The 25679-nt window shown below is 36.7% G+C and overlaps 1 protein-coding gene across 3 annotated transcripts in view; it reads left to right on the top strand.

Annotated features, from left to right (window-relative positions):
* ASPSCR1 (ASPSCR1 tether for SLC2A4, UBX domain containing) overlaps window positions 1-25679 on the top strand; it is a 77834-nt gene that overhangs the window by 34278 nt on the left and 17877 nt on the right. For all 3 annotated transcript variants that reach the window (XM_087710075.1, XM_014061492.2, XM_087710074.1), the window contains exons 8-12: window positions 2925-3064; window positions 6268-6349; window positions 7058-7124; window positions 10215-10277; window positions 10497-10549. In XM_087710075.1, the coding sequence (XP_087566201.1) occupies window positions 2925-3064; window positions 6268-6349; window positions 7058-7124; window positions 10215-10277; window positions 10497-10549 (405 nt within the window). The remainder of the gene's footprint in view (window positions 1-2924; window positions 3065-6267; window positions 6350-7057; window positions 7125-10214; window positions 10278-10496; window positions 10550-25679) is intronic.

Below are 25679 nucleotides of genomic sequence, written 5' to 3'. Positions count from 1 at the left end.
ACTTGTTTCTAGACATAGCCCTTCTGGAGCTCACTTCAGATTTTGGAAGTCATTGCTGTTATCAGGAGAGTTAAAAGTTTAATGCTTTCTATTTGAAAGCCCTGTCTCTCGAGCTACATTTGGTGCCAATTGCAATTTGAAAGTTCTAGGCAATATTTCTCAGGATAATTATATTGATGTGAGAGAAAAATCAGTTTTTCAGGCTTGTATAATACATTTTATGTAGGGCATGGAAGACCAGCTGGAAGAGGAAAAAGAGAACATAAACTGGTTAATATGAATGAGGTACCTGCCTCTGAAGCTGAAATGTCACCCTCATGGTTAATTTTTTAAGCTAAACATTCTTTTGTGTCAATTACTATATTTGCTGTTCCTTACTTTACCCACTTTAGTTTGCTACTCTTTGTTATTGCTATAATAAATAAAAAATATCTAGTGGAAGATAGTTGATGGCATTTGGTCCTGTATTAATTATTTGATCTTATGGAGAATCTATCAGAAGTTGTGTAAAATTTATTTATCAGGCATTAATAGAAATTGTTAGGATCTATCATGCAATCCCATAACATCACCACAGCCACCCATTGCCCATTCTGTTCTAATAATTAGAAATAGTGACCCTCAACTCCATTTATATTTAATGTGGGCGAGTGACAAATTACTCGGGTTTGCGAAGTTGTCAACTCTCTCTCTTCTAATCCGGGGAAGGAGTCTATGACTCTCAGTTCTAGACAATTGCTCATTTACGCTGCAGCCCAGTCTCCAAACAACTAGAGTCAGGCGACAGTAGTCATTGTGAAAGGACAGATTGGCAGCTCGTGGGTACTCCTTGTGCTTTCTGCCCAGGGAAAGCTACAATCAGGCTCCTTCACCCTCTAGTTAGACCTGACTCTCTTCAACTTTCTAAAAGTAGCTGAGGGTCTACCCACGCAACCTCACTCTTTTAACTTTCCAAATTACCCTCTAGTGCCCACAAATAGAGGAAATCTTGCCTTGTAATTTGTGTTGTCTCTACTGATAATTGAGAGAGGCTCCTTCTATTCCCAGAGGGCTTGTTCAGGGTGAGGAGGGGGTAGTGTTGCTGGAGAGGATGATAGGACGGGAGATGGGTGGGAAGACAAGCAAAAACAGGGTATGCTAGAGACATCAAGAAGGGATGGTGGTGGTACGACTGACTAAAAATAGGACTATCTCAAGTTCACGGAGTCTGGAGCCAGGCCAGGCCAGGCAGATCATTGATGGTCAAAGATGCTAGTTTTCAAAGCAGCCTATTAACCATACAGACCAACTGGTGCCATCGCTTTATAGCTCTGGATTCATAATGTGTCAGCCAAATTTCATTGCACAGTATTTACTTTAATCTCTCAGAACTCGCAGAACCTAGCCCATGCGTAAGAAAGTTTTGTGCACTGAATGGAAACTTTACTTGTAATGTGGTACAGTTTCATTTAGTAGTTTTTATTGTGCAACTACATTGGATGTGCATTTTAGACATTCAGTGCTAAGGAAGCAGTCTTTTCTTCTTTCTAGCCACTTCTGTACTGTAATTTCTATACTCTTTAGTCTTTCCTGAGTCTAGATTTTCTACAACAGGTTTATCTATCTGATTGACATCTTTCCATGGGTAAATCTATGTTTACACAAGAATGAGTGATAGATAGTTTCAGGCTGTATTGAGATACATTTGCTAGTTTTAAAAATAATAATAATAATAATAATAATAATAATAATAAATACTGTAGAACTGTACATCAAATAACTGTTGAAAATAAAATTTACTAATTTCATTCCAAACTATTCATTAAAAATAAGATTAATAAAAAACTAAATAGAACAAACAAAAAAATAAAACAAAAAAGGGAGGAAATCCAAATAAAAATAGTATATCAGTATAATAATGTGGTAGTGACATAAAAACAAAAGAAGGGCAATGCTATAATATATTCCTTTGAATGTATTGCATCACCAATATAAGAATAATAAAAGGTAATCAACCTTTTGGGAACATCCATTGGAAAGTGCAGTATTTTTTTTTAAAAAAAATGTGAAACTAATGTAGTTTTTACATTGAAAGAACTACCCTGGTTATTTCTTAAAACTGGAAATAATTTTTTCTTAGTACCAAATAGCTTGATTATGATCCAATTTTATTTTAATCTTTTTAAAAATTGTTGATAATATTAAGTTGTTGCTTGATTTCCATAAAAGCCTTTTCTAGTTTATTTGAAACAACTGGTTTTTTTTTTTGAGACCTGCTAAAGCACCCAATTCAAACTTAATAAATAAACTCTTTGTATTACTGTTTGGATGATGTGGTTATTTATATTCATTTTATCATCTTTCAAAGGTTTTAAAAGTATCAATAATAAATGCTTAGAAGGAACTGTCAATCAATGTTTTCCAATAAAAAGTTCTTCCTTCCATTTTTTTAAACAACCTACCTGCTTACTACATAGGATTACTAAATCCAGACTATAAAACTTCAGCTGACCACAACGTAGCGGCTCTTTGTTTACAGATCTAATTCAAGTTGAAAGGGGTTTAATATGGATATTAAAAGTAGCATTTTTAAAAACTCCTAGAATCAGAACCTCTCTGCTTTGGAAAGGGCGTATGATATATCTCTAACATAGATTTACAGATTGTAATCAAACATGAATTCTGAGGATGGTGCTATTTTATATAATTATATAATGTATGCTCTGTGAAAATTAGGGCAGGAATTTACATTAGGAAAGATCATAGAATAAGTCAGTTATTATGTATGTAAATAAATAAAAAATAAATATATTGCTCAGAAATGTTGGGGGGATACCACAAAACCCACATTTTTTCTAAGTGCAAAGATTATATTCCTTGTGCTTTGTGGATTCTGTGCCTTGATGGATTCAAGCATCAAGCTTTAATTTATATTCATTCTACAGCATTTGGACCGAGAGCCAATTGTGTGCCATCCTGATCTTCAAGAGCCATTGGATTCTGATTCACAAGATCTCCCTGATGAATTCTTTGAGGTTACAGTAGATGATGTGAGAAAACGTTTGGCCCAACTTCAGAATGAAAGGTAAATTTATTTTTCACTAGTAGTTAAGTAATTTTTATGGCCAATGTGCATACAATATAGATTGTTTCTTTGATTCTGATGGAATCCTAAACAATGAATATGCTCAGGATTTGCTTCCCAATTGTACTTAATGTTCTTCATATTCTTGGAGGTTTTACTTGTAGTCTTCTAGTTGTATGCTGACCTGCCTAGACAGAAACTTAATGTTTTTCTCTAAATACTAACTTTGTAGGAGGAGATCTATATTAGTTCATCTATGATAGCAAAAAAACCAAAACCCAGACCAAGCCTAACAGCACCTTTTGATTAAAAACTGTATTAAAAGTAATAAGCTTTATGAGCCACACTTATTTCATCAGATGCTTAGAATGCCTACACTGATATCAGATTTAAATTGGAGTGGAGGGAGGGGAATACAGATGAGTTATGTAAATTGCAGGGTTACATATGAGACAGTTCTCCAAAATGAAAAACAAGGTTTTAACAGCATCAGTTAGCAAGAGTTTCTGGACTTGCATTAAAAAGTTTCAGGTAATCTCAACAGATCTCAACAACTACAACCATTATTGTTGATACTTTTCTTCTGTCATACAAAAAACATACACTTGTTAATAACATAAAATTAGTTGGAAAAGGTACTACTAGATTCCCTCTAATTCTAGAGAATCTAGCATCAATGCAGTATTTTCTTAAACATGATTGTTGAGATATTAAAGTACCATGTACTTCAAAGAAAATATGAATGTAGGCTCAGCAGTAGAAGATAAATCCACTTCTGTACCATAAATATCTTATTTAGACAGTAGACTTTAATTTCCTTTGTAATTTGTAACTTAACTTTTTAAGTAGAAAAGTTTTTTTAGCCACACACATTTTTGTCTCCAAAGCCTTTGCAAACATATGTGGATGGCAATATCTGTTCCTTGCACTTCTGAAGATTCTTTGGACTAGGATTTTCTTAGTTCTTACTAGTTTCCAGAAATACCAGCCAATTCATCTAATTCACAAAATTGCTTGGAAGGTTTTTTTTTACATTGTCATCTGCTTAGATGCATCTATTATAAACACTGGAAAAAGGGTGGATGAATGGTCAACAAAGCTCATGGTTTCTTTGTTTATATGACAGTGAACCCTTTGATCACAGAGCAAGTCTTCGCAAGTGTTAATACAAAAAGCAAGTCCGAGCTACTTTTAACTCAGAATATCTATGTCCTCCGAATTGTGATATTATTGGTTTGAAATTTGGAAGTGAAAGAATCTTGAAAGTATACAGGGAAGACATATCACAGGGGACGGGTTGTCCAATTGTTGATAGATGCAAGAGATTATACAGAATTCCTAGAGAATATTTCAAAATAATATAATACTTCACATTGTATATTGGTGATAACATGGGGTGCCCCATTGAAAATAGTGATTAGAATATTGCATTGGCGCCAGCGAAACCTCTGTCCAAGTCCAGCCTCAGCTGCAGAAAGGCAGTGGGTAACCTGAGACTAGTCACTCTTTCATCTCAATCTACCTCACAGGATGCTTGTGAATAAAAGAGGGAGCAGAGGATTTTGAGTATACTACCTTGAGCTCCTGAACAAAAAGTGGGATAAACAAATGACATAGAATGAAAGCACTTGTGTTAATATGAGCAAAGACAGTGTACTAAATTGCAGAAGATATACCGGTATTTCTGTTATTTTAGCTTTTATTAAAACTCTGTAAGCATACCAACTATTGACACTTTCTAAATATATGTTTTATGGACTGTTTTTCTTTCATTTTTATAAAACCTGATAGGTTATAAATTAATTTCTATAAATATGTCTATAAGACACCTTCCCAAACTGGTCACTTTCTAGACGCATGAGCCTAATCTCTCAAATATTTCAGCAGTGACCATGCTGGCTAGAATTCTGAATTAAGGACCACCCATCTGGAAGAACTCTGACTGAGAAGAGTTGCAAAGCTGTACTTATAAGCACGCTGGGTGTGTGTGTCTTCATTGATAAATACTTTATATTTATCTGTCTTGAATCAATATTTTAAATGCCAAATTAATTATATCTGTCTCAACTTTCAACAGTTCTTTTTGATATTGTAGCATAGGATTTTGTTGCATTATATATAAGCTTAAATTTACCTTTTCATTGACATTTTTCCTTTATAGGTTGGCATAAAAATTGATAATTATGTGTAAATTATACTGACCTGTACAATAATTTTCTAAAATAAGACAATAGAAATACAACTTTTATGGCAATTCCAACTTTTATGATATACCCTTAGGAGCCTAGGTGGAACAGTAATTAGAGGGTAGTACTGCAGGCTACTTCTGCTGACTGCTGGCTGCCTGAAATTTGGCAGTTCGAATCTCACCAGGCTTAAGGTTGACTCAACATTCCATCCTTCCGAGGTTGGTAAAATGAGGACCCAAATTGTTACTGTCAGGTTCTGAAGGATTAATGAAAACAGCCAAACATGGAGACGGTTTGAAAATGCTGTTTATCTTCTTCCTCCGGCACAAACTGACCAACAAAGAACTTAGGTAATGAATAAATTGTCAGAGCTGACACCCGGTGCTCCCCACCACCTTGAGCAAAAAATGGCCCTTTTTTCACCCATTTCTGCCTTCCCCAGCCCCTTTCAGAGCTCTCTGAAAGCCTATAGGCTCTGCACGGCCATTTTGGTGAAGGGGAGGGGTTTCAGGAGGCAAAAAATGCTGTATTCAGTGTATAAGATGCACCCAGTTTTTCAGCCTCTTTTTTGAGGGAAAAAGTTGCGTCTTATGCTCCGAAAAATATGGTGATCAAGAAATACTGAAGGAAAAAGTTGCGTCTTATACTCCGAAAAATATGGTGATCAAGAAATACTGATGCAGTCATTACTTATGGGCATAGGTATGCTATGTAAAAATATGGTTGTTTATTTCCAGTATCTCAAAATTAATTGTCTGATATATATTTAGGAAAATGGAATGACAAGTTTTCATTAAAATGACTTTGTGCAGGTTTTTCAGGATACAAATTGCCTGTCTTTTGAACAATCTAATCTTTAGTGTGTGTAGGGAACTTTTATACACAGAGGTTAAAGATAGCAAAAGGATCATATCAGAATGAACAAATACAGAAGTTAAATTGATGATTGAGGAGCATAACAGGGTTGAGTTGATCTCCACTTACGGCAGTCTGCTAAGCCTTGTCTCTTCTTAGGAGGTGTTTAGAAGAAGTTCCCTTGATGACAAAGGCACAGCGAGAAGCTCAAACGAAGGAGAAATTAGAGCGTTATCCAAAGGTAAACCTTTTTTGTGTCATCATGATTGTCCCACAGAATTAGAAATATAGAGATCTAAGTGACATAAGAACATATAAGTAGCAAATATCTGTGGCCCAGTCAAAAAAATATATTCCACTACTGTTTTTGCTTCTTTTTACATGAATTGGAAGAACTGGAATGTACACTGAATAGCAGTAAGTGTTGTCTTGTTTTAGGATTGTTTTAGGATCCCCCCTGAGAGAATTTTTAAAGCAGGGCAGTGGACAGATTTCTTGCATGTTTTGTTCTGCATGTTCTTTTGGTGTGAGATACAAGAGTTCTGTTGCTAAAATGAAGTGAGAATACTTAGCATTTACACAATGCTTTTAAAGTACAACCTTTCTGATCAAATCCAGAAATTACCTAATTAATTTCTAGTGAGGATAAGATTTGAATTCACACTTATGCTTTTCTTTCCATCTCTGCTACTTCAGCTGAACACTGCTATCCCTGAGTGGTCCAAGTATCAGTTTTTATGTTGCACTTCGTTTTAAAACATCTGTATGGGTTAGTTTCCACCACTCTAAAAAGGCTCTTGAAAATTACATGTCTAGTCTCACTGAGCTACACTGCCCATTCATGAAAAGAAACAAGTTTTTGAAAATGGGCTGGTATTATTTTCAAACATGCATGAAGCTAATGTTTCTTTTTATGTGAGTAGATGCCTGATTCTTTGCATTCAACTAGGTGGTACTACGTGTTTACTTCCCAGATCGTCACATTTTGCAAGGTTTCTTTCACCCTAGTGAAACAGGTAGGAGTACATCTTTATCTCCTATCTTCTGCTTTATATAAATAATCGAACTGAAAAAGACCAACAGTGCCTGGCTATCAAGCTAATGTTTGTGACTTTAAAAGATTTACACGTCTCTAGCTGCTTTATTTTGCTGCTATTTTAAAAGTTTATTGTATGGCAAATTGAGTGGTATGGAAGATAGCTGAAATTGCTTTCTGAACAGAATGTGTTTCCTACAACTGCCTGCTGGCTTCTTTTTCAGACCACTTACCACGGCATTAGTCATGCTCAGATGAGCCCATTGAACAAACAGGGTGTTGGTCTAGCATAGTTTCAGCCAGAGACCAAAAAAGAATTGGAAATATTGGAAAGAATTTGAATCAACCACTCTGCTTCAATGTGCTGGGGGTCAAGAGGAAAACCAGACTCCCTGCACCTTTAAATAGTCAAAATCTAGGACTTTTTAACTGCAAAGTAGGATATGCACCCAAAGAGATGTCCCTCTTCAATGGGAAAGAGGGACATCTCTTTGGGTGCACATCCTACTTCGTAGTTTAATTCCTCTCAGGCCTGAAACTTGATGATATTCTTTACTTGATTGGACTCAAAAAATACCTCTCCTGCTGGATCTAATACAGCAGATGGAGACCACCACAGGATTGTGGTGCTTCAAAAAATCCTGTACCCTTTCTGGGTGACAAACAACAGCTAGAATTGCACATGTAAGTCTATTGGGAGTCAGTACGGTTTGCGTAGCAAAGGTAAAATGCCGTAATTGTCCACAGGATATGCTCCATTCTGATCAACTTCATTTTACGGATACTTTTAAAAGGTAGCCTCAGGGACAGCTTGTTTCCTAGTCTATTCAGTAGTCTGTTCTGGAGGTGACCATGAATGTCCATGGGCAGAGCCTCTTGGTCCAGGGAAAGAGGCAATTGGTATGCAACACAAAGATTTCTCAGCTCTTCCATAATCCAGGAGGAACGCCAGGATCCGCAGAGGAGGAAAAGCACATAGACACAATATGGTACAAAGGCCCAGTTACCTTTTCATTCCAAGCAGTGACTTGGGCTTTAGTTGACTTGTCAATGAAGGCTTCAGGGATAATCCCAAGCTCCTTCCAGAGCCTAGGACAGGGGTTTCCAACCACCACCCTGCCCCCGTCCTTAGACCAGTACCAGTCTGCGGCATGCCAGAAACCAGGCCACACAAACAAACGTGCAAAACTATGCCCCCCCCCTCCAGTTCATGAAAAAAACCTCTCTTCATGGAACCGGTCCCCGATGCCCAAAAGGTTGGAGGCTACTGGCCTAGGAGATTCACATGTGTCCCCAGCAGTTAAAAGTCCATGCCCCTGGAAATCTGGCCAGAGTCTGAAACTAAGCACAGAGGGCTGGAATGTGGAACTGGTACCAAACACCAAGTCTATGTTCCCTGAAAATGGCCCACCCCTCATCTCATGCCATATCTTTATCTATTACTGTCTTGATTTTCCTGCCTGCTCTTAAACTCCTGAAATTGCTCAGTTCCCAACTACTTGCTGACCTTCCCCAGCCTATTGTGAGTAGGTAAATTTAATGTTTCTGCTTTCTTATATCAGGATGTTGAGTTAGGTTAGGTGCAGTGGTGGGATTCAAAGATTTTGACTACCTGTTCGGTGGGTGTGGCTTGGTGGGTGTGGCAGTGGAAGGATACTGCAAAATCCCCATTCCCTCCCCACTCCAAGGCAAGGATACTGTAACATCCCCATTCCCTCCCCACCCCAGGGCAAGGATACTGCAAAATCTCCATTTCCACCCCACTCCACTAACCAGCTTTCTAGCTCCATTCTCCTGTGCAGGGCAACTGAAGAAGACCCAGCTGATCAGTTGGGACTTGGTAGGCAGAGAATAGATGGGGGCAGGGCCAGTCAGAGGTGGTCTTTACCAGTTCTCTGAACTACTCAAAATTTCCGCTACTGGTTCACGAGAACTGGTAAGAACTAGCTGAATAGCACCTCTGGTTAGGTGGAATATATCAGATAGGAGATCTGGCTTAGAATCATAGAATTGGAAGGGAATCTAGATAATCTATCCCAACTCTATGCAAATTTACTGCTATAGCAATATTAATGAATGATTATCAGTTCTTTGCTTATAAATGTCTAATGATCAAATCCACCAACCTCTGAGGAAGTCAACTCTAATGTTTGATAGTTTATACCACCAACTTCTCATGCTATATAGATTATATAGGTGGCTTATCTGGAGATTTAGCTGGATCTCCAATTCTTATATGTGCTGAGTTGGGAGAACATAAATATACAACACTGCATCTTCACTATTACTTTGTACTTTAGAATGGTTTAGCCTTTACCTCCACTTAGAAGTAGTCATGCTCTTTGTATCATCTCTCACTACCATTCCGGAAGTACCCAGTCTCCACTAGTAAATGTTTTCCTTATATATTCCTCAGGTAAGCAGTGTTGCTTCAGCTGTTTCTAAAGGCAAAAGATCTTAGATAATTCAATATTGTAAGACAGAAACCATACAAAAAAGCCTGTCAGTTTGGGATAGTAATAGCACTTAGACTTCTATACCACTTCACAGTGCTTTTACAGCCCCTCTCTAAGAGATTTACAGAGTCAGCATATTACTCCCAATAATCTGGGTCCTCATTTTACCAACCTTGGACGGATGGAAGGCTGAGTCAAATTTCAGGCAGCAGGCAGTCAGCAGAAGTAGCCTGCAGTACTACATTCTAACCACTGCACCACCACAGCTCTGGTCAAATGTCCTGGAAGAGCTTTTGTAAATAAACCAATTTTAATTGTTGCCTGTAAGAATAGAATTTTTATAGTTGAAAATTAGCTAACATTTCATCAGCCAGTCTTCTAAGGATGCAGAAGGAGGTTTTAAATACAGCAGCAAAATGTTCCACATGGATGCTGGAATCAAAAGGTGAACTCAGTAAAGATGGTGGTAATTTAAAGTTTCTGCTTTCTACTATGTCAGTCTTTGAGATAAGACTAAGTTGCTATTCTCTTTAAAATATGCCATCAAAGAGGATGGTGTTCATAACGTATGTGCAGCTCATACTAAACTTTTTTTTTTTTGCTTTATTTAACAGTTGGTGCTCTGAGGGCATTTGTGAAAAGTCTCCTTGTAAATCCAGAGATACCATTTTATTTATGTAAGTTCAGATTTATGTTTTATAATTTTTACAGATAACATTCTGGGTCTGTTGCTGCTATTGATTTGGAGAAAATGATTTTTACAATCCATACATTGTATTTATATGTAATATGTGTTGTGAGACATATAACTCACTTTCACTGTGTCTAGACCTTTCCTAAAATCCCTTTGTTTCCTTCATCTTGTTTCTTAATGAAAATATTATTTTTTATTGTAGTTATTACACCACCCAGATCCATTCTGAGTGACGATGGCATGACTCTTTTTCAGGTAGTAGTTATATCACTCATACAGTTTTTTTTAAAATTTTAAAATACTTTTATTTTTAAGATCAACAATGATTACTATTGTATATCTTAATCAAATGAAGGACAGATGAAATGGCTTTATTTCTTGTGGTGCTAGAATTTCTTGATTTGCTTCTTGCTTTGAATATAGTGATTCTATCAATAGTTCTTTTATTCTAAATTGCGAAAATCTATCTCACTGGTCCTCTAATACCTGGTAATGTGTAGAATAATGGATTGTTCATAAAATAATGGTAGCATTCACACAAAGGAGGATCCTGGATATTAGAATGGGTGTAGAATCCACTGATCTGGAAAATATTCTGTTTCATCCCAATGTTAAATCTATATCCAGCCCTAAAACGTGCCTGTTTTATTCATAATTCAATATCTGGAATACCAGAAAGCAATTGTACTTCCAAGAAGTTACTTCTGGAAACTGCTGGACCAACCCTGAAAAGCCAGGAGAGGTTCAACATTGTCTAGAAATAAACAAAACATTCTGGAATTCTACAGAATCATAGTGATATTTTTATTTGGCTTAAGCCCTCTTTATTTTTTAACATGTTACTTTTCTGGATCAGTGAAATTTACTTAAGTTAATTCTTATAGATTTAACTGGGTAATAATTCATTTTCTTGGAGTTAAGGTTTTTCTGGATGAAAGTTTAATTATATATTCATTGTTTATTACAAAATGTTAAGGGGGAACAAGCAGTGTTATCGTTCTTTAATAACTGTTTCATGATTTTTTTACCAGCATTTTTCTAATTAAAGATAATCTGTTACAGATGGAATCCTCACAATATTGTTTAATTATCAGTTAAGAAGGGAATAGCTATATATTATTGTAGTCTTTGAGCAATAGGAAGTATTTTTCGGGATCATCTAATTAAGAATCATTGAAAACAAAGCATTGCCTGTAATAGTGCCAAGTGACAAATAAATTCAGGATCAAGATTTTAAAATAATCTAATTAAATAAGGTGTTGGTTTCAGCTACTTTTAATGCTATATAGTAATGTATTTTAAGAGTTTCTGTCCAGCTAAATGAATCTTTCAGGAGAAAGACACCTAAGGCGGATTGCTAAGAACTAAAACTCATTTGTAAATTTGAGATTTATTGTGATACAAAGTTGCTTATCCTTTATTAGCTCCTACAGTACTAGTTCCTTTGAGCAAGACAACATTGTCCTTCCTTACATTGAGTAGCACATTTTTGCTACATACATCCCACATACCAAACAGAATAGCCTTTGATTTAGCCAATCTGCCATGTTTGCCATGGCATTGTTTAATAATTGTCCCAAAGCCTGACTCCTAGTTCTTAAAAGAATGTGGGAAACATTATCTCTCTGTAGAGCCACTGATTGGTAAATAATGAAGGAAGATGCTGATCTGTCCTCTGCCTGCAAGCACTTGTATCTTGTTCTTATTTGGGCACATTAACTGTCCGTGGTTATTACTCAACTCATCTCAACTGTCTTGTGATACTACAGTGCAGGTTATTTTTAGTTTATATGACTACTGCTTTGCAAAGTGCATGGGATAGTAAACGAGAGAGAACAATTCATATTTCGTTCTAATCTGTTCTTGAGAAAAATATGGTGTTAATATGGACTGAAAGTTTGAATATGTGCCCCAAACAGATTTTGTTCTCCTCATTTGCCTTGCTTTTTGGAAACGAATATGTCTGTACCAAATTATGCCAATTTTTTATGCTTATTTCTTTTATTCTATTTTTAACATAATGGTCTTATATACTATTCTATGTTTTATATTTTGTATTCTTGTATGGCCTAATGACTAGTCAGTAAAGTACTACCATTGTGAAGGGGTTATGAAAAAAAAAGTATATTCTTGTAATGGAAGTGTTAAAACTATTGTAGATAGCTCAATTATCTCATCTTCCTGGGTTCATTTCCCAGAATTAATAAAACAGCAGCGGTAAGCCTTAGGCTATTTAAAAACTTCTGTTCAGTTTGTCTGCTTTGTATTGTAGACAAGTAGTAAGTAATGCAGGTTCTGAAATATATTTTGCATTCATTGTAGGCTTTTTATGAATCAGGCAACCCAGTCATGCTTGAAAGCGTTATACAAAACATGAAATGACTCTCTACTTTAGGAAGATATGGAAGGGAGATAGGATCCCTTGCACAACCATTGCATCCCAGATGTAATGAGTTGTGTTTTATTTCCTGGTATCAGTCACTGTTTAGGTTACTATAATCCCACAGTGTTGATTATCTGTCCTGAAGATCACTAGACTGACCTTCCTCTACTTCTCCGACTTGAGGTTAATTTGTTAACTTCTGTAAAGAGTTCCTCCCTGTTGTGGGTCAATGCAGCTCTGTTCTTTCTTCCCTCTCTTTCTTTTGATCTTTTAGCCCCCAGGCCTCAGAGAAGAGCATGCTTTTGCCAACTGAACAATCTTTCTCTGTTTCAGAGGCCTTGAAAAATTGCATTCCTGATTTTTAGCAAAGCTTGCTGTGACTGAGTTTAACTCTTTGCATTAAAGATTTTTTTGCATAAACTGGCTATTTTTCATAATGAGAGTGAGATTCTAGGTGGAACGAAAAGAGCCTTGCAGGATGATGATGATGATGATTTTTTTGCATGAAAAATAGCTTAGCTGATCTGAAAATATTGCTCGGAGAATGTGATATATACCCAAGAGTCACTTAGAGGTTGATAGGTTATATAGAGTGTACTAGGAGTTCATTTCCATAGTCTTATCTCATAGCCTCTCAGGCGGCATACTGAATTAGGAAAGGATTAGAGTTCTTCTGAAGTTGTTTATAATTGATCTTTCCAAATTCCATGACTTCTTATGGATGAGATACAAGTGCAGCTGCTGTCGAGTGCTGAACATATAAAGTTAGTACTGTGGCTACTTGCATGCAAATTTGAGGCTTCTTTCCTTTTGATAAATGTGTCTAACTGAAGATATCTTGTCAAAAAGTTTGGGTTTCCCCCCAAAAAGTATCTCTATATGAATTACCAATAAGATTTTATTTCTTGCTACAATACTTACGTCGGCCTCTTTTCCACTTCCCTATGAGAATATGTCCAGTTTATGCTCTTTTCAGCCTTGTTACATATTTGTTGTTTCTGGGTTGTGGTTCTGTGATATGTAGGCTATTTAATTCTTGATGTTGTCCCAAGGGCCTTTCTGCATGAGCAAAACAGAGAGCTGCATTTTAACCATAAGCATGAATTCCCCAAAAGTATTTCCAAATGGTAGTACTCTACTTTTACAAACATACTACTTGTGGGTAATTGCATGGGCAGAAAATGTTTATCTGGCTAGATGGTAACTTTAGCCCAAAAGAGTGTTTCCATAAAATATTGCTTTATTCCTGGAAACAAGGTAGAACAGATACTGTCTTGAGTTTTAGTGTCTTTGGGTTAGCTTATCTTAGCTTATCACTCTATTAAAAATGGTGCACTTTTTTTACACTAAAGCATAGTACAGGGACACAAACCTCAATTCCTTTTAAGAAAAAGGTAGATGGGCCAGTTTTTATTAAGTAACCACCTAAAACAATAACATGGAAGTATATTTCACATATGTGAGTAGGCCTGCGCAGATTATTCACTCTGTATCCATGTCTCAATAATGTGAAGCAACTGCAAATGTAGGAAACTTTGGCATATCTTGTTTTGGGCCTTTGTAGTGTCATGTCAGGTTTCCAAATAGCATCCAAAAGTAAATCAGAGTCCAAGGCAAAATATTGCTCAAAGTTCCAATTTATTAAGAGAACCATGTTGGCACATCTGGGAAAACCTGAATCTGAAAGCTTCCCGGTTTTCCCCATCCAGTTGAAAGTTCTTGCCCCCATACCCACAAGTCCATCACATGGTCCAATCTCCCACTGCCATGCTGGCAGTTCCACCCATCTAGTTCCGGTCAGGTGCAGAGGTGCAAAGACAAAAGATGACCTTGGCTTTCTAGAAATAATTTTGTTATGGCTACATAGCATCTAACTCCTACAATTCCCCCCCCCATTTTCCCACAATAGAAAATGCATAGTAGAATCATAGAAAGTTTGGCAGGCCAAAGATCCAAAAGAAAGATGGCTGCAGGCCTGACATGTTGATCCAGAGAACTGCTTTGCTCACCAGCAATGTGCCTCTTGAATTAACTCTACAATTGTAATTAGGAATACATTGTAAGGGATGCACTTTTTAATCGCAGGCAGAATTCAAAGAAATAAGGACTCGTTCCATAGGCATACAGAAAGTTTACAAAACTGTGAAGGTCAGCTCTTTTAGGTTCAAGAACTGCACTGGGCTGGTGGAAGTCTCTCGTAAGCTTAATCAGCGGAAGTAATAAAGGTTGTGTATAGCAAATTAGAACCAAATGCGTTCTTACTGGACAATAAACAGATGGTGTAGAAAGGTCTTGAAAAGCCATTTTAATACCTGCGTCTATCTACTGCTCAGATTCACTTGCAGCCTTCAACACTGGAACAAAAGGTTTTGTGCCTTTGTTTCTGAGTTACAATGTCATTATAGTGAGCAGCAGGCAGTCTTTTTTTTCTCCCTGTAATTCTTCTCCTTCAAAGTCATTGAAGATATTTAAATTAAAAGCAGAAGTGCTAGTGGCAAGATCCTGTGTGTCTTTGAACTCGGCGACTTTCTCGCTTACTGAGAAAGCAGCTCCTCTCATCTTTACTTGTTTTGTGCCATCTTGCCCACAGCTGCCACTCAATATGATCTTTGATTCCCACACATCTGTCATGGTGGGAAGATGAGGAAATCAGAAGTTTCCATAAGAAGGCTGACTGGAAAAGAGCCACACTGAGTTTCTGATATAAAATATTGACAAAACTCTGTATCTGAAAATAGGACTTTTTCTATACTGGTTGACCTTCTCAAATTAGAAGTGGGGTGTAAACCAAATAAGGCGTACAAACTTTAATCAGCCTTTCAACCTTTGAATCAAACGGCAACAAGAATCTCATTCACTTTTGAAGAAAATGTTAATTCATATTATTCAATGATACTATTCAACAGAAATGGTACCATTGAATAGCACTGTTTCAGTGTGTGTGTGTCTGTACGCGCACGTATGTGCATTCATGAAAGAGAAAGATTCTACACTTTCATGTTACAACTCTGTGGTTTTATACACAATATGCTAGCTGTTCCTGACTGCATGTGCTTTATAACTGCCAAGCTTTTGCTGCTAGTGATGCATCTTTTTTTTTAAATCTTCTGATTTATGTCAGAACATTAATTGTCTGTCCTTCTCTGAAGCCAGACATTCCTAATCTGCATATTCTTTGACATAGAATTTTATCTTTGAACTTAGCTTTTTGATCAATTCCTAAGACTCGGAGAACTTTTTGTTTGCGAAAATTCCTTTATAACAGGATGCTTTCCTTTATTTCGTGTTCATTTTTTCTGCACCCGTTTTGAATGTTAGCCATCAGATTCTGGGCATATATTCACACTCCTTGATCCTGCTGGGTTGCCTGTTGTCCCCCATTTTATCTCTTCTTTGCATCTTGATGAACTGTATAAGAGGGCTTTTAGAGTTTAGATTCCTGTAATGTTAGAGTTAGAATAGAGTATCACATTTTTTTGTTAATCTTGTTAATTAATTTTGGCCAGACAGGGATTAGATGATTCTAATCTAATCTAGATGAGTCTAGATTAGTTTAGATGCCACCGTTGAAAATAAGCCCCTTTAAAACTAGCAGATTTACTTTAATCTGGTAAGCATGCAGTTTTGGAGTATCCATGGTTAGTTTACAAGTGTCCATGGTGTCTCCTTCCAAATCAATATTAGAGTTTGTGCAAAAAACATTTAAAATGTCATATATAAGTTGCTATTGAACATATGTAGTCATTTAAAAAAAGTCAAGATAAACAATAGTGTTATTTCTGTCAGCAAGGTGTGGTTCTTGAATTCTTTCCACACTTTCACCAGTAATTGCTGTAGCAGGCACATACATTACTTTCTGTGTAACGAAGTGAGGATATGGCATATATATGATCTATACTTTGTCCCTAGGGACCTGTCTGGATTTGCTGTATGAATCTATAGTGTCTATTTCTGTGTATGTGTGCCTGTACTGCCCTTGTCAGATCCATTATTCCTCTTGTGTTGCATCTCGTCTGACCCATTATTTCTCTTGTGTGATATACAGTAGGAGTCACCAATCTTTTGGATCTCAGGGATTACTAAATTAATAATTTTAAATCCCACAGACACTAATATGATCTGCCTAAAGACCGGCTGGGTGGGCATGGCTAATGATGGGCATGACTAATGGTCATGTGACTGGGTGGGCATGACCAACATGATGCCACTCATGTTGAGGGGTGCCTCGCCAGCTTCTACTCACCTCGTGGATCAACAGTGGTCCATGGACCACCAGTTGGTGACCACTAGTATATAGTATATGTTTGCACTGGGAAATATAGGACACCTACATATGCTGGATTATGTAGCCAAGAGGGAGGAAAACAGAATGGAAGTGTGAGCAGGATTCTGGATCACTGCCCAACTGCCTCACCTTAGGGATACATTGAGGAGATATATATATTTTAGATTTTTAATCTCTGCAAACCCCAGCTGGATCTGTCACATTTTTGAACTCTAGTTCTTCTTTTGCCAACTTCTTCCTGTAGACCAAATTTGGTCCTGGTTTGTTCTGTTTTCGGAGTTATTCTGCTGATAGACAGAATCCCAAATCCCTTTCCAATATATCTTTCCAGCATTTTATTGGCTTGGAAAGAATAAAAATTAACATCTTCCTCTGAAGGTTTCTGCAGTTTTAAATTTTTACGTCAGTCTGTAGTCTCCAGATCCTGTAATTACAATAAAAATTATGATGCATTCGTATTTAAATGTTTTGGCCTAGCAGTCATGCACTTTACAGTACTTCTTTTGTTCTCATTTTATTGGGTGGGAGCTGTTACTGTGTTAGTTTATTTCAAGGATCATAAATATGTAGATTTTCCTGGGGGGGGGGGGAACACACATATGTTGCATTGGAAACAACAAACGCTGTAATTCACTATTTTACACTAGGAGGACCTAAATAATTAAATGTCTCTTGGAGCATTCTGTATTACCTGATCTATACAACTCTGGGAGTTTAGATGTGCAGGAAGACACCACTAGAAAATTAGGATTAAAAAAAATGAGGCTTAGGGCGAGTCCTTGGTATAATGATTTGATGACTTAGAAGTTTTTAAATTCCTCGTTTCTAAGTTAGCACGAAAGAATCTATTCAGACTTCATGAATCCTTTCCTAGGCTGCTGGAAAAAGCTGGGAGAACATTAAAGAAACTTGATGTTTTGAGCAGAAATGTTAGTGGCTACTTTTAAATATTCAGAAACCCAGAAGTTACTTTCTAGTTAGGTTTTATTTCTTGTCAAAAATCTAGAACTTGAACATCACTATTTTTAAGGAGAGCTCTTAATTTGGGTGTATTTCCAGTGGTACATTAAAATATTAAACACCACTGTTTAAAGACACTGTATTTTTCAGTGTCAAATATTTATTCATCCAGGGTTTTATTTATACTTGGACTGAATTATAGGTTGCCCTTGGCTTATGACTGCAATTTTGATCAGAAGTTCAGGTGTATGTTCCGACAGTTGTATGTCAAGTTACCTAGGTGACCAGACCCATTTTTATGGCAGTCATTAAGCAACTCATGCAGATGTAAATTTAAATCATGTAGTTGTTAAGCAATCACATAGTCATAAGTGTGAAGCCATTCTCCTGAATGGGTACTTTTTGCCTGCAACTGCCCAAAATACTGGAAACTAGCAAAAACTCTGGGTTTATTGCTAAGGGAACTGAATGGGCTACCCTATAAATTATGATTTTTAAAATAGTTTTGAATAGACCAACTTTTGTATTCTGTTCTTTCATCTTTTTTTCACGTTCATCTATAAAAGCAGTATCATCAGCATATCTGAGATTGTTAGGCTTCAGAAATTAATTAATTCTTAATTCTTGTTTCATTTTTTTCTAGTTCAGTATTTTTCATTATATATTCTGTATATGTATATAAGACAACCTCAGTGTATTCCTTTCTCAATATTAAACTATCCAGTTGCTTCCCTAGAAAATGAATATATACATATGTTCTTAAGAGCTGCCTAGAATTGGTTGGGATATTTATACTCAAAAGCTTTAATACAATCAATAAGCAAAAATAAGCATGTTTTTGGAACCCTCTCTTTTCTTTTGTTCATCAGATATTAGCAATGAGATCGTAGGTGCCCTTTTGTCTTCAATATCCAACTTGTATGTCTGGCAGTTCTTATTTCATATATTGCTGATCCTAAAGTATAACATCTTTAGCATTATTAATATATGAGATAATTGTAGTTGTTCAGTAGATTGAATATTCTTTATCACTGATATTTTTTTTAAGTTGAAATAGAAAATAATATTTTCCAGTCTCTTGGCTACTGTTTAACAGTACAGTTTAAAAATTGCAAGAGCACTTTAATTCCACCATAGTATAGCCTTTATTGTCATTGTACAAAATAAATACAACGGAATTGGTTATCTTTATATATCATCTTAGATATTCCTAAATAGATAGGGTGATATTTCAACAAATTCTGCATCTTTGCAGTTGCAGAGCCCATTTAGCTGTCTTTTTCAGAACAGTGGAGTAATTACTTCCAGGGGGGTAATTTGGGAAATCTCAGAGTAACAGAGCAATTTGTAGTTGTTTGTTGGTAAATCAAGAATCTAGTTTGGGACTGCTGCTGCTTAAAGACTTATGTAAAGCAACAGGGGTATTTTTTTTACGGGGGGAGGGAGATAATTCACATTATTTAAGACCAGAAAGAGGTTAAATTGGGTCAAACAATTCAAGAACCACCCTTACAAATTGTCTAGCTATAGCTCAGAGATCCAATGCAATGCATTGTCATTAATATTGGGATGTAGGGTTTTTTTCAGGTCCTCCATATATTGTCTTCCTGCTTCAGTAAATTTTGCCTTCTTTACCTTTTATTTGCCCAGTTTTGCATAAAGGATTCCTTTAATTTTTGTAATTTTTGTAATATTCTATAAATATAATATTCTTCAGATTCGGTTATTATCTTAATTTCTTTCTTATTTTTGCTTTACTTTGGAATTAAATGTTTAGTTAGGCAAAGTTTTCTCTGTTGTCTTTTATTTTCCATCGTCACTTATATTTCAGCAGGAGATGGGCACTTCATTTTCTTTTTCTTTTTTGCATTTCAGAATATTTTGTTTGCTTCATCTTTAATATTGTCATGAAATTCAGTACATAATTCTTCAAACAAACTATTTTTTATATCTAATATGTGTGTGTTCTGTACCTTTAACTTATTATCTTCTGGAATTCTCTTGAAGTTGTATCATAGGAGTTTTGATTGGCATCCAAGCCAGCAGCAGATCTTGTTTATGGTGACTTAGTAGAGCATCTGCTCCATTTTCTTGCAGAGCCTCTAATCAATTTGATGTTGATGTTGTCCATCCAGCAATATCTGTCATTTAAATTATTGGAAGGTATTTGTTATAAATATTTAACATGAATGAAGGCAAAAATATGTGTCCCAAGATTCTGGAGAGAGAGAAGTTCTCTAAAGTTGGGCTCCAGCATGATTCCAAAAGCTTGGAAGAATAAACCTTCGGTCCCAGTGACCTACTCTGATTGGATTCCTGCAATAAATATTTAAATTTCTTGATAGATTACTCAGGTCAAAATTTCCCATTAATCCACATGCTCTATTACTTCCAATTACACTATTTCATTGAAATGTTTTTCTGGTCAGTTGCTAAAGAACTCTTTAGTATCTTTTTCCTTTTCATCCACGGTTGAATCACATACTTGTATCCGTGACCCGTCAAAAGCGCGGACGGCAAAAGCGCGATCGACAAAATCGCGCCTTTGATGTCATCACAGCGCGACGAAAAAGATCGAAAAATTCAAATAAAAATTAATAAAAATTAAATTAAAGCAAGCCGATTCACATAAAGGTAAGGGTTAGGTTTAGGGTTAGGGTTAGGGTTAGGGTTAGGTTAAGGGTTAGGGTTAGCTTTAGAGCGTTAGCGTTAGTGTTAGGGTTAGGTTAAGGGTTAGCGTTAGGTTTTTCGTTACTTTAACGGTTAGGGTTAGGGTTAGGTTTAGGGTTAGGTTAAGAGTTAGGTTTAGGGTTAGGTTTAGGGTTAGGTTTGGGGGGCTTAGGGTAAGGTTTTCGCTTTATTTTTACATTTTTCGAACTTTTTCGTCGCGCTGTGATGACGTCACAGCGCGCTTTTGTCGAGCGCGATTTTGTCCTACGCGCTTTTGTGGTGGAACCCTTGTATCGCCATAATATTGATTAGTATAGATCTGAATTGAAATTATGCTATAATTTTATGGGTTATATTTATTTTCGATGCCCCCTAATTAATAAAGATGACTAGTAGAAGAACTGATGCCCCACGTATGTCAAGTCATCCATTCAACTCCATTTCAGTTTGATGAACACTGAATATATAAACACACCACTATTTGGGAAATTTATAAAAATAAGGCCTGGAAATAGTGGTTGAAAGCAGAATTTCTGATTTCAGTGGCTGTGTGTGTTTAATATTACATCTCTCAGTGCTGAGATGGTCAAATTATTCTGTTTATGTACTGGCCCAGTCCCTTGAGGCTAGATGGGGAGAAACGAACCCCAATTTAGTCCTGTCAAGATTGCATCGCTATGGAATTAGGAGGCCCCCAGATCCAGGGATATTTTTTTGTCTCTAATCTTGGATGGAATGGCATTTCCCCATTTAAAACTGATACAATACAATAGCAGAGTTGAAAGGGACCTGGAGGTCTTCTAGTCCAACCCCCTGCCTAGGCAGGAAACCCTATACCATTTCAGACAGATGGCTGTCCAGTGTCATCTTTAAAACTTCCAGTGTTGAGGCTCTCACAACTTCTGGAGGCAAACTGTTCCACTGATTGATTGTTCTAACTGTCAGGAAATTTCTCCTCAGTTCTAAGTTGCTTCTCTCCTTGATTAGTTTCCATCCATTGCTTCTTATTCTACCCTCAGGAGCTTTGGAGAATAGTTTGATACATGGTCTGGGGATTGTTTTGGAGAACAAATGTAGTTGTGGCCAAGAAGGTGTTTGTACAGTTTTTTCTTGTGTGCATTTATACTCTTTCCTGGATTAGGAGGCTCTTCAGACAGTCACTTATACCAGAGTATTGTCACTTATCTATTGCAATGTACTCTACATGAGTCTGCCCTTGAAGAGCACTTGGAAGTTTCCGCTGGTCCAGAATTCAGTGGTGTGGGCAATGATGGAAATGCGTTGGCACGGCCACATACCAGTCCTGCTTTGCAAGTGACATTGGTTGCCATTGTACTCTGGGTAGAATTCTAGATGCTGATTATCATTATAAAACCTCACATGGCAGGGGATCAGGTTATTTGAGGGATCACCTATGTCCCATGGTATTTGCTGATCGCATAAGAACTGGCAGAATTGGAATGCTCAAGTCCTCTTGATTAAACAACCCTATCAGAACCCAGGAAGTGTGTCCTTTTGTTGCAACACCTGCCTTCTGGAATCAGATTCTCCCATGAAAATCATGTGGCTCCCACTTTGATGGCATTCCCAAAAGCATTAAAAACCTCCCAGGCTTTAAAACGGGTTGGAAAGGATCCCCTTATTGGATTGTGTCTTTTGTATATATAAGTGTACTGTCCAGAGAGGTGCTGATCTTGTATATTTTATATTGTGTTTTGCATGATGTTCTGTTTTAAATTGTGAGACATTCAGTCATTTTGGAGTGAAGTGATGTCCCAAATCTGATGAAATGAATAAGCTTGTGTGCTCCTATATAAAGTGAAAATTGGCTCATTGATATCAGGATTTGTGTAGGTTTTCAGGAGCAGGAAAGCAATTGCCATGCATAGATGCTTTTAAGTTCAGCAATCTCATTCAAGAAATCCCTTTCTTGGTGGTTGGTGTCTTTCATTGTCTTGAGATCACCTTGATAAGACTATTTCGATCCCCTTGCTTATACAATCCCAGTATCTGTCTTGTTCTGTCTCTGAAAGGCTCCATGTTGGCTGAAGGAGTATACATACAGAAGTTAGAGGAAATATTAATGATGTTCTGTAAATACTTGGCAAATTATTAAGTTATTACGTTTGTTTTCCTTACAAAGCTGAAGAGACCTTGAGAGTTTCAACTGTAAACTTGGTAGCCATGGGGAAATAGAAGACTTAAGTTGTGGGATAAAAGAAAACTAGATGAATGTGAGCTTAAAAATAAAGAGGCTATATTTGAAGTGAACATCCTGTTGTATGTGTGTGTTTACAACAGGACAAATGTGCAGACTGGCAGCAACATGAAGTTTTTGAAAGTTATAAAGACTTCAAGGCATTGGCTTTGATATTTTGTTATGGCTGTTTGTGCTGGCTGCATTACCCCCATGGCCCATGAATTATTTTAAAATGTTCTTCAGGGCAGAACTGATCAACTGCAGATTTCACTGTTGCAGAATTCTAGCCAACCTCCAGCTGGTTTATGTACTTGTTCTAAGTTCACTAGATTTTTCAGATATGTTTTCCCTTCCTCCTCCTCCCATGTTCTGTTGCAGCAACACATACAGGCACCATTCATAGGAATAGAGTCGACTAGTTTGGCAAAAGTCTAGAATGTGTGCTGGGAATTTGTGCTGAAATAAAAGTAGGTATCTCAGAGTTTCGGCAAAGATGGAATACAGCTGTAATTTCATCATCAAAAGAACTAAAAAGACCTCAAAAGTTTCCTTGTGTTTTCCTCTGATAGGAAATTGTAAGGGGGCTATACAGGGTGAAATCTGTTGCTGGACTTGTAATACAGGGGCTACATTTATTAAAATGCTTTTCGAAGCAAAAACAAACAACTTTCCAGATTGACTTTTTATCAATGTCTTTCTATTGTGAAGCACAATGCATGTAAACATGGTTCAATTCAGACCCAAGGATTTCTCATAACATCAGTTCTAGGCCTGAGAAGGAAAATGTAAGTCTAGCTTTTGAGACAGCCTTATTGCAAAGGATTTGGGCGTCTTCTCCTTTCAGAAACCATTAATCATGTTAGTTTCTAGCACACACAAGTTAGTGTTGATTATTTGAGTGAGCACATAGAAAGGCCTCCTCTGAGATAATTTATCGCTAAAATGACCCTTCACATCTCCCAACAATGTACTCATTGGTGTTATAATTAAATAACACCCAGTTTTCTGCTAGTTGTCTTCCCTATCTCTGTTCTTTCATCTTTTCCAACATCATGGACTTCTTAAAGATAGATACTATAGGTCTTTGCATAATGTGTCCAAAATGTGATAATTTGATTCTGATCATTTGTGCCTCATTGTGAGAACTCTCATTTATTTTTTTCTAGGCCATTTGTTTGTTTTCTTGGCTATCCATAGTATTCTAAAGAGTCTTCTTCAACCCCAAGTTCAAAAGCAACAAAATATTCTGTCTAGTCTTATTTTTTTTCCAAACTCCCAACTTTCACTTCCATAGATTTTCACAGGCAGAAGAACCATTGTCTGTATGATTCAGGTATTTGACACATCACAGCACCTGAATATTTTTTCCAAGGCAGTTTCACTGCTACCCTAAAACAAGAGCTAATCCATGGTATATTTGTTGATTGCTGATTCTTTTACTATAGAGTATCTTAAAAAGCAGAAACTATTTATCAGTGTCTTTGTTTGCATTTCTAATGCTGGTTTATTTATTTATTTATATTCCACCTGTATTTTTATACACAACTCAAGGCAGTAAACATACCCAATACCCCTTCCTCTCCTATTTTTCCCACAACAACCATCTTATGAGAATGTCCAGCCCAGTGTCCAGCCCAGCCCAGTGTCCTGCCCAGTGTCCAGCCATGGCTTTCATGGCTAAGGCAGAATTAGAACTCACCGTCTCCCACTTTCTAGCCTTTCTAGGTTGCTGTATCTATTGCCATTAGTTTGCTCTCCTTTATATTTAATAATTGTCCCATTTTTTTTCATTGTGTTCCTTAGTGTCTATGGAGATTCTCAGTCATCCAGGTCATGGTTGTTCCAAAAGTACTTTTTCAAGAGGCAACTGGACTTTCTGGTTTTTCTTTGAAGACATTTTGCTTCTCATCGAAGAAGCTTCTTCAGTTCTGGCTGGATGGTGGGGAATGGAAGGATTTACACTCCTTGGAGACAGCTGTTTCAGCTATCAGAGTAGCATAACCTGTACTGCATGGAGATAAAAGCGTAAATGTCCGTGGAAGAGAGAAATGAAATTGTGTCCGAGAATTAAAGAAGCCAGTTGTGTGTAGAAGAGGTAAAAATGGTGGAATGAGCTCTGAGACTCTGAAACTACTACAAGAGAGAAAGGAGTAACAGCCTTATAATCTCACAAACCTTCAGAAGACACTGACTAGCTACAGCCAATTAGCAACAAATAATTGCTTTATCTCTCCTACAAACTGATAAGGAAGGGGAGGCAGCGAAGCAACTTAGTACAAAGGAGCAATTACCAGCCTGTTCAATCCCCAGCAGGACCTACTGAAGTATAAGGGCTGTAAGGTGGAGGATAATTTAAAACTAAATATAAGATTTAAAAAACATTAAGTCTTGATAAAAGGAACAGAATTCTGAAGACTAGGAAAAAACTGATAATAACTGCTTTTATTGCTATAAACTCTTGGCAGTTAAAAACAGTAAAATGAAAACTTGTAACATGGTTAAATATTTTCACTCAGTATCACTTATAAAAGTATTATTAGGCACTGGTAAGTAGATACAGTGTATGTATTGCATTTAACACATTATAGGCATACATGTTCTATAATAAACTTGTCTATAGGAAAATCTTTATAGTCTTCTAGTCAGGAGAGATGTTTCGTGCCCAAATCTACCTAATTATAACTCCCCCACAATGAACTTTAACTACTAGAGGTTCTTATAAGTAGGGAATATTTCTAAGGTATCTTTGACGTTGACATTCAGCTATAAAGAATAATAGTATATTTTCCCATTTCGTTGGATCAATTTACTGTTTTTCCATTGATGTCCTTTAACATACCAATTTGAGTTAGAAGCTCCTGAATTTGGGAATCTTTTGGACACTTCT

The sequence above is a fragment of the Thamnophis sirtalis genome, unplaced genomic scaffold (genome assembly GCF_051295495.1).
Source record: "Thamnophis sirtalis isolate CommonGarterSnake01/CBP01778 unplaced genomic scaffold, rThaSir2_p1.2 scaffold_3, whole genome shotgun sequence".
NCBI classification, from domain to species: Eukaryota; Metazoa; Chordata; class Lepidosauria; order Squamata; family Natricidae; genus Thamnophis; species Thamnophis sirtalis.
Note: the sequence above shows the minus strand (reverse complement) of the source record. Positions and strands in the feature narration are given on the sequence as shown.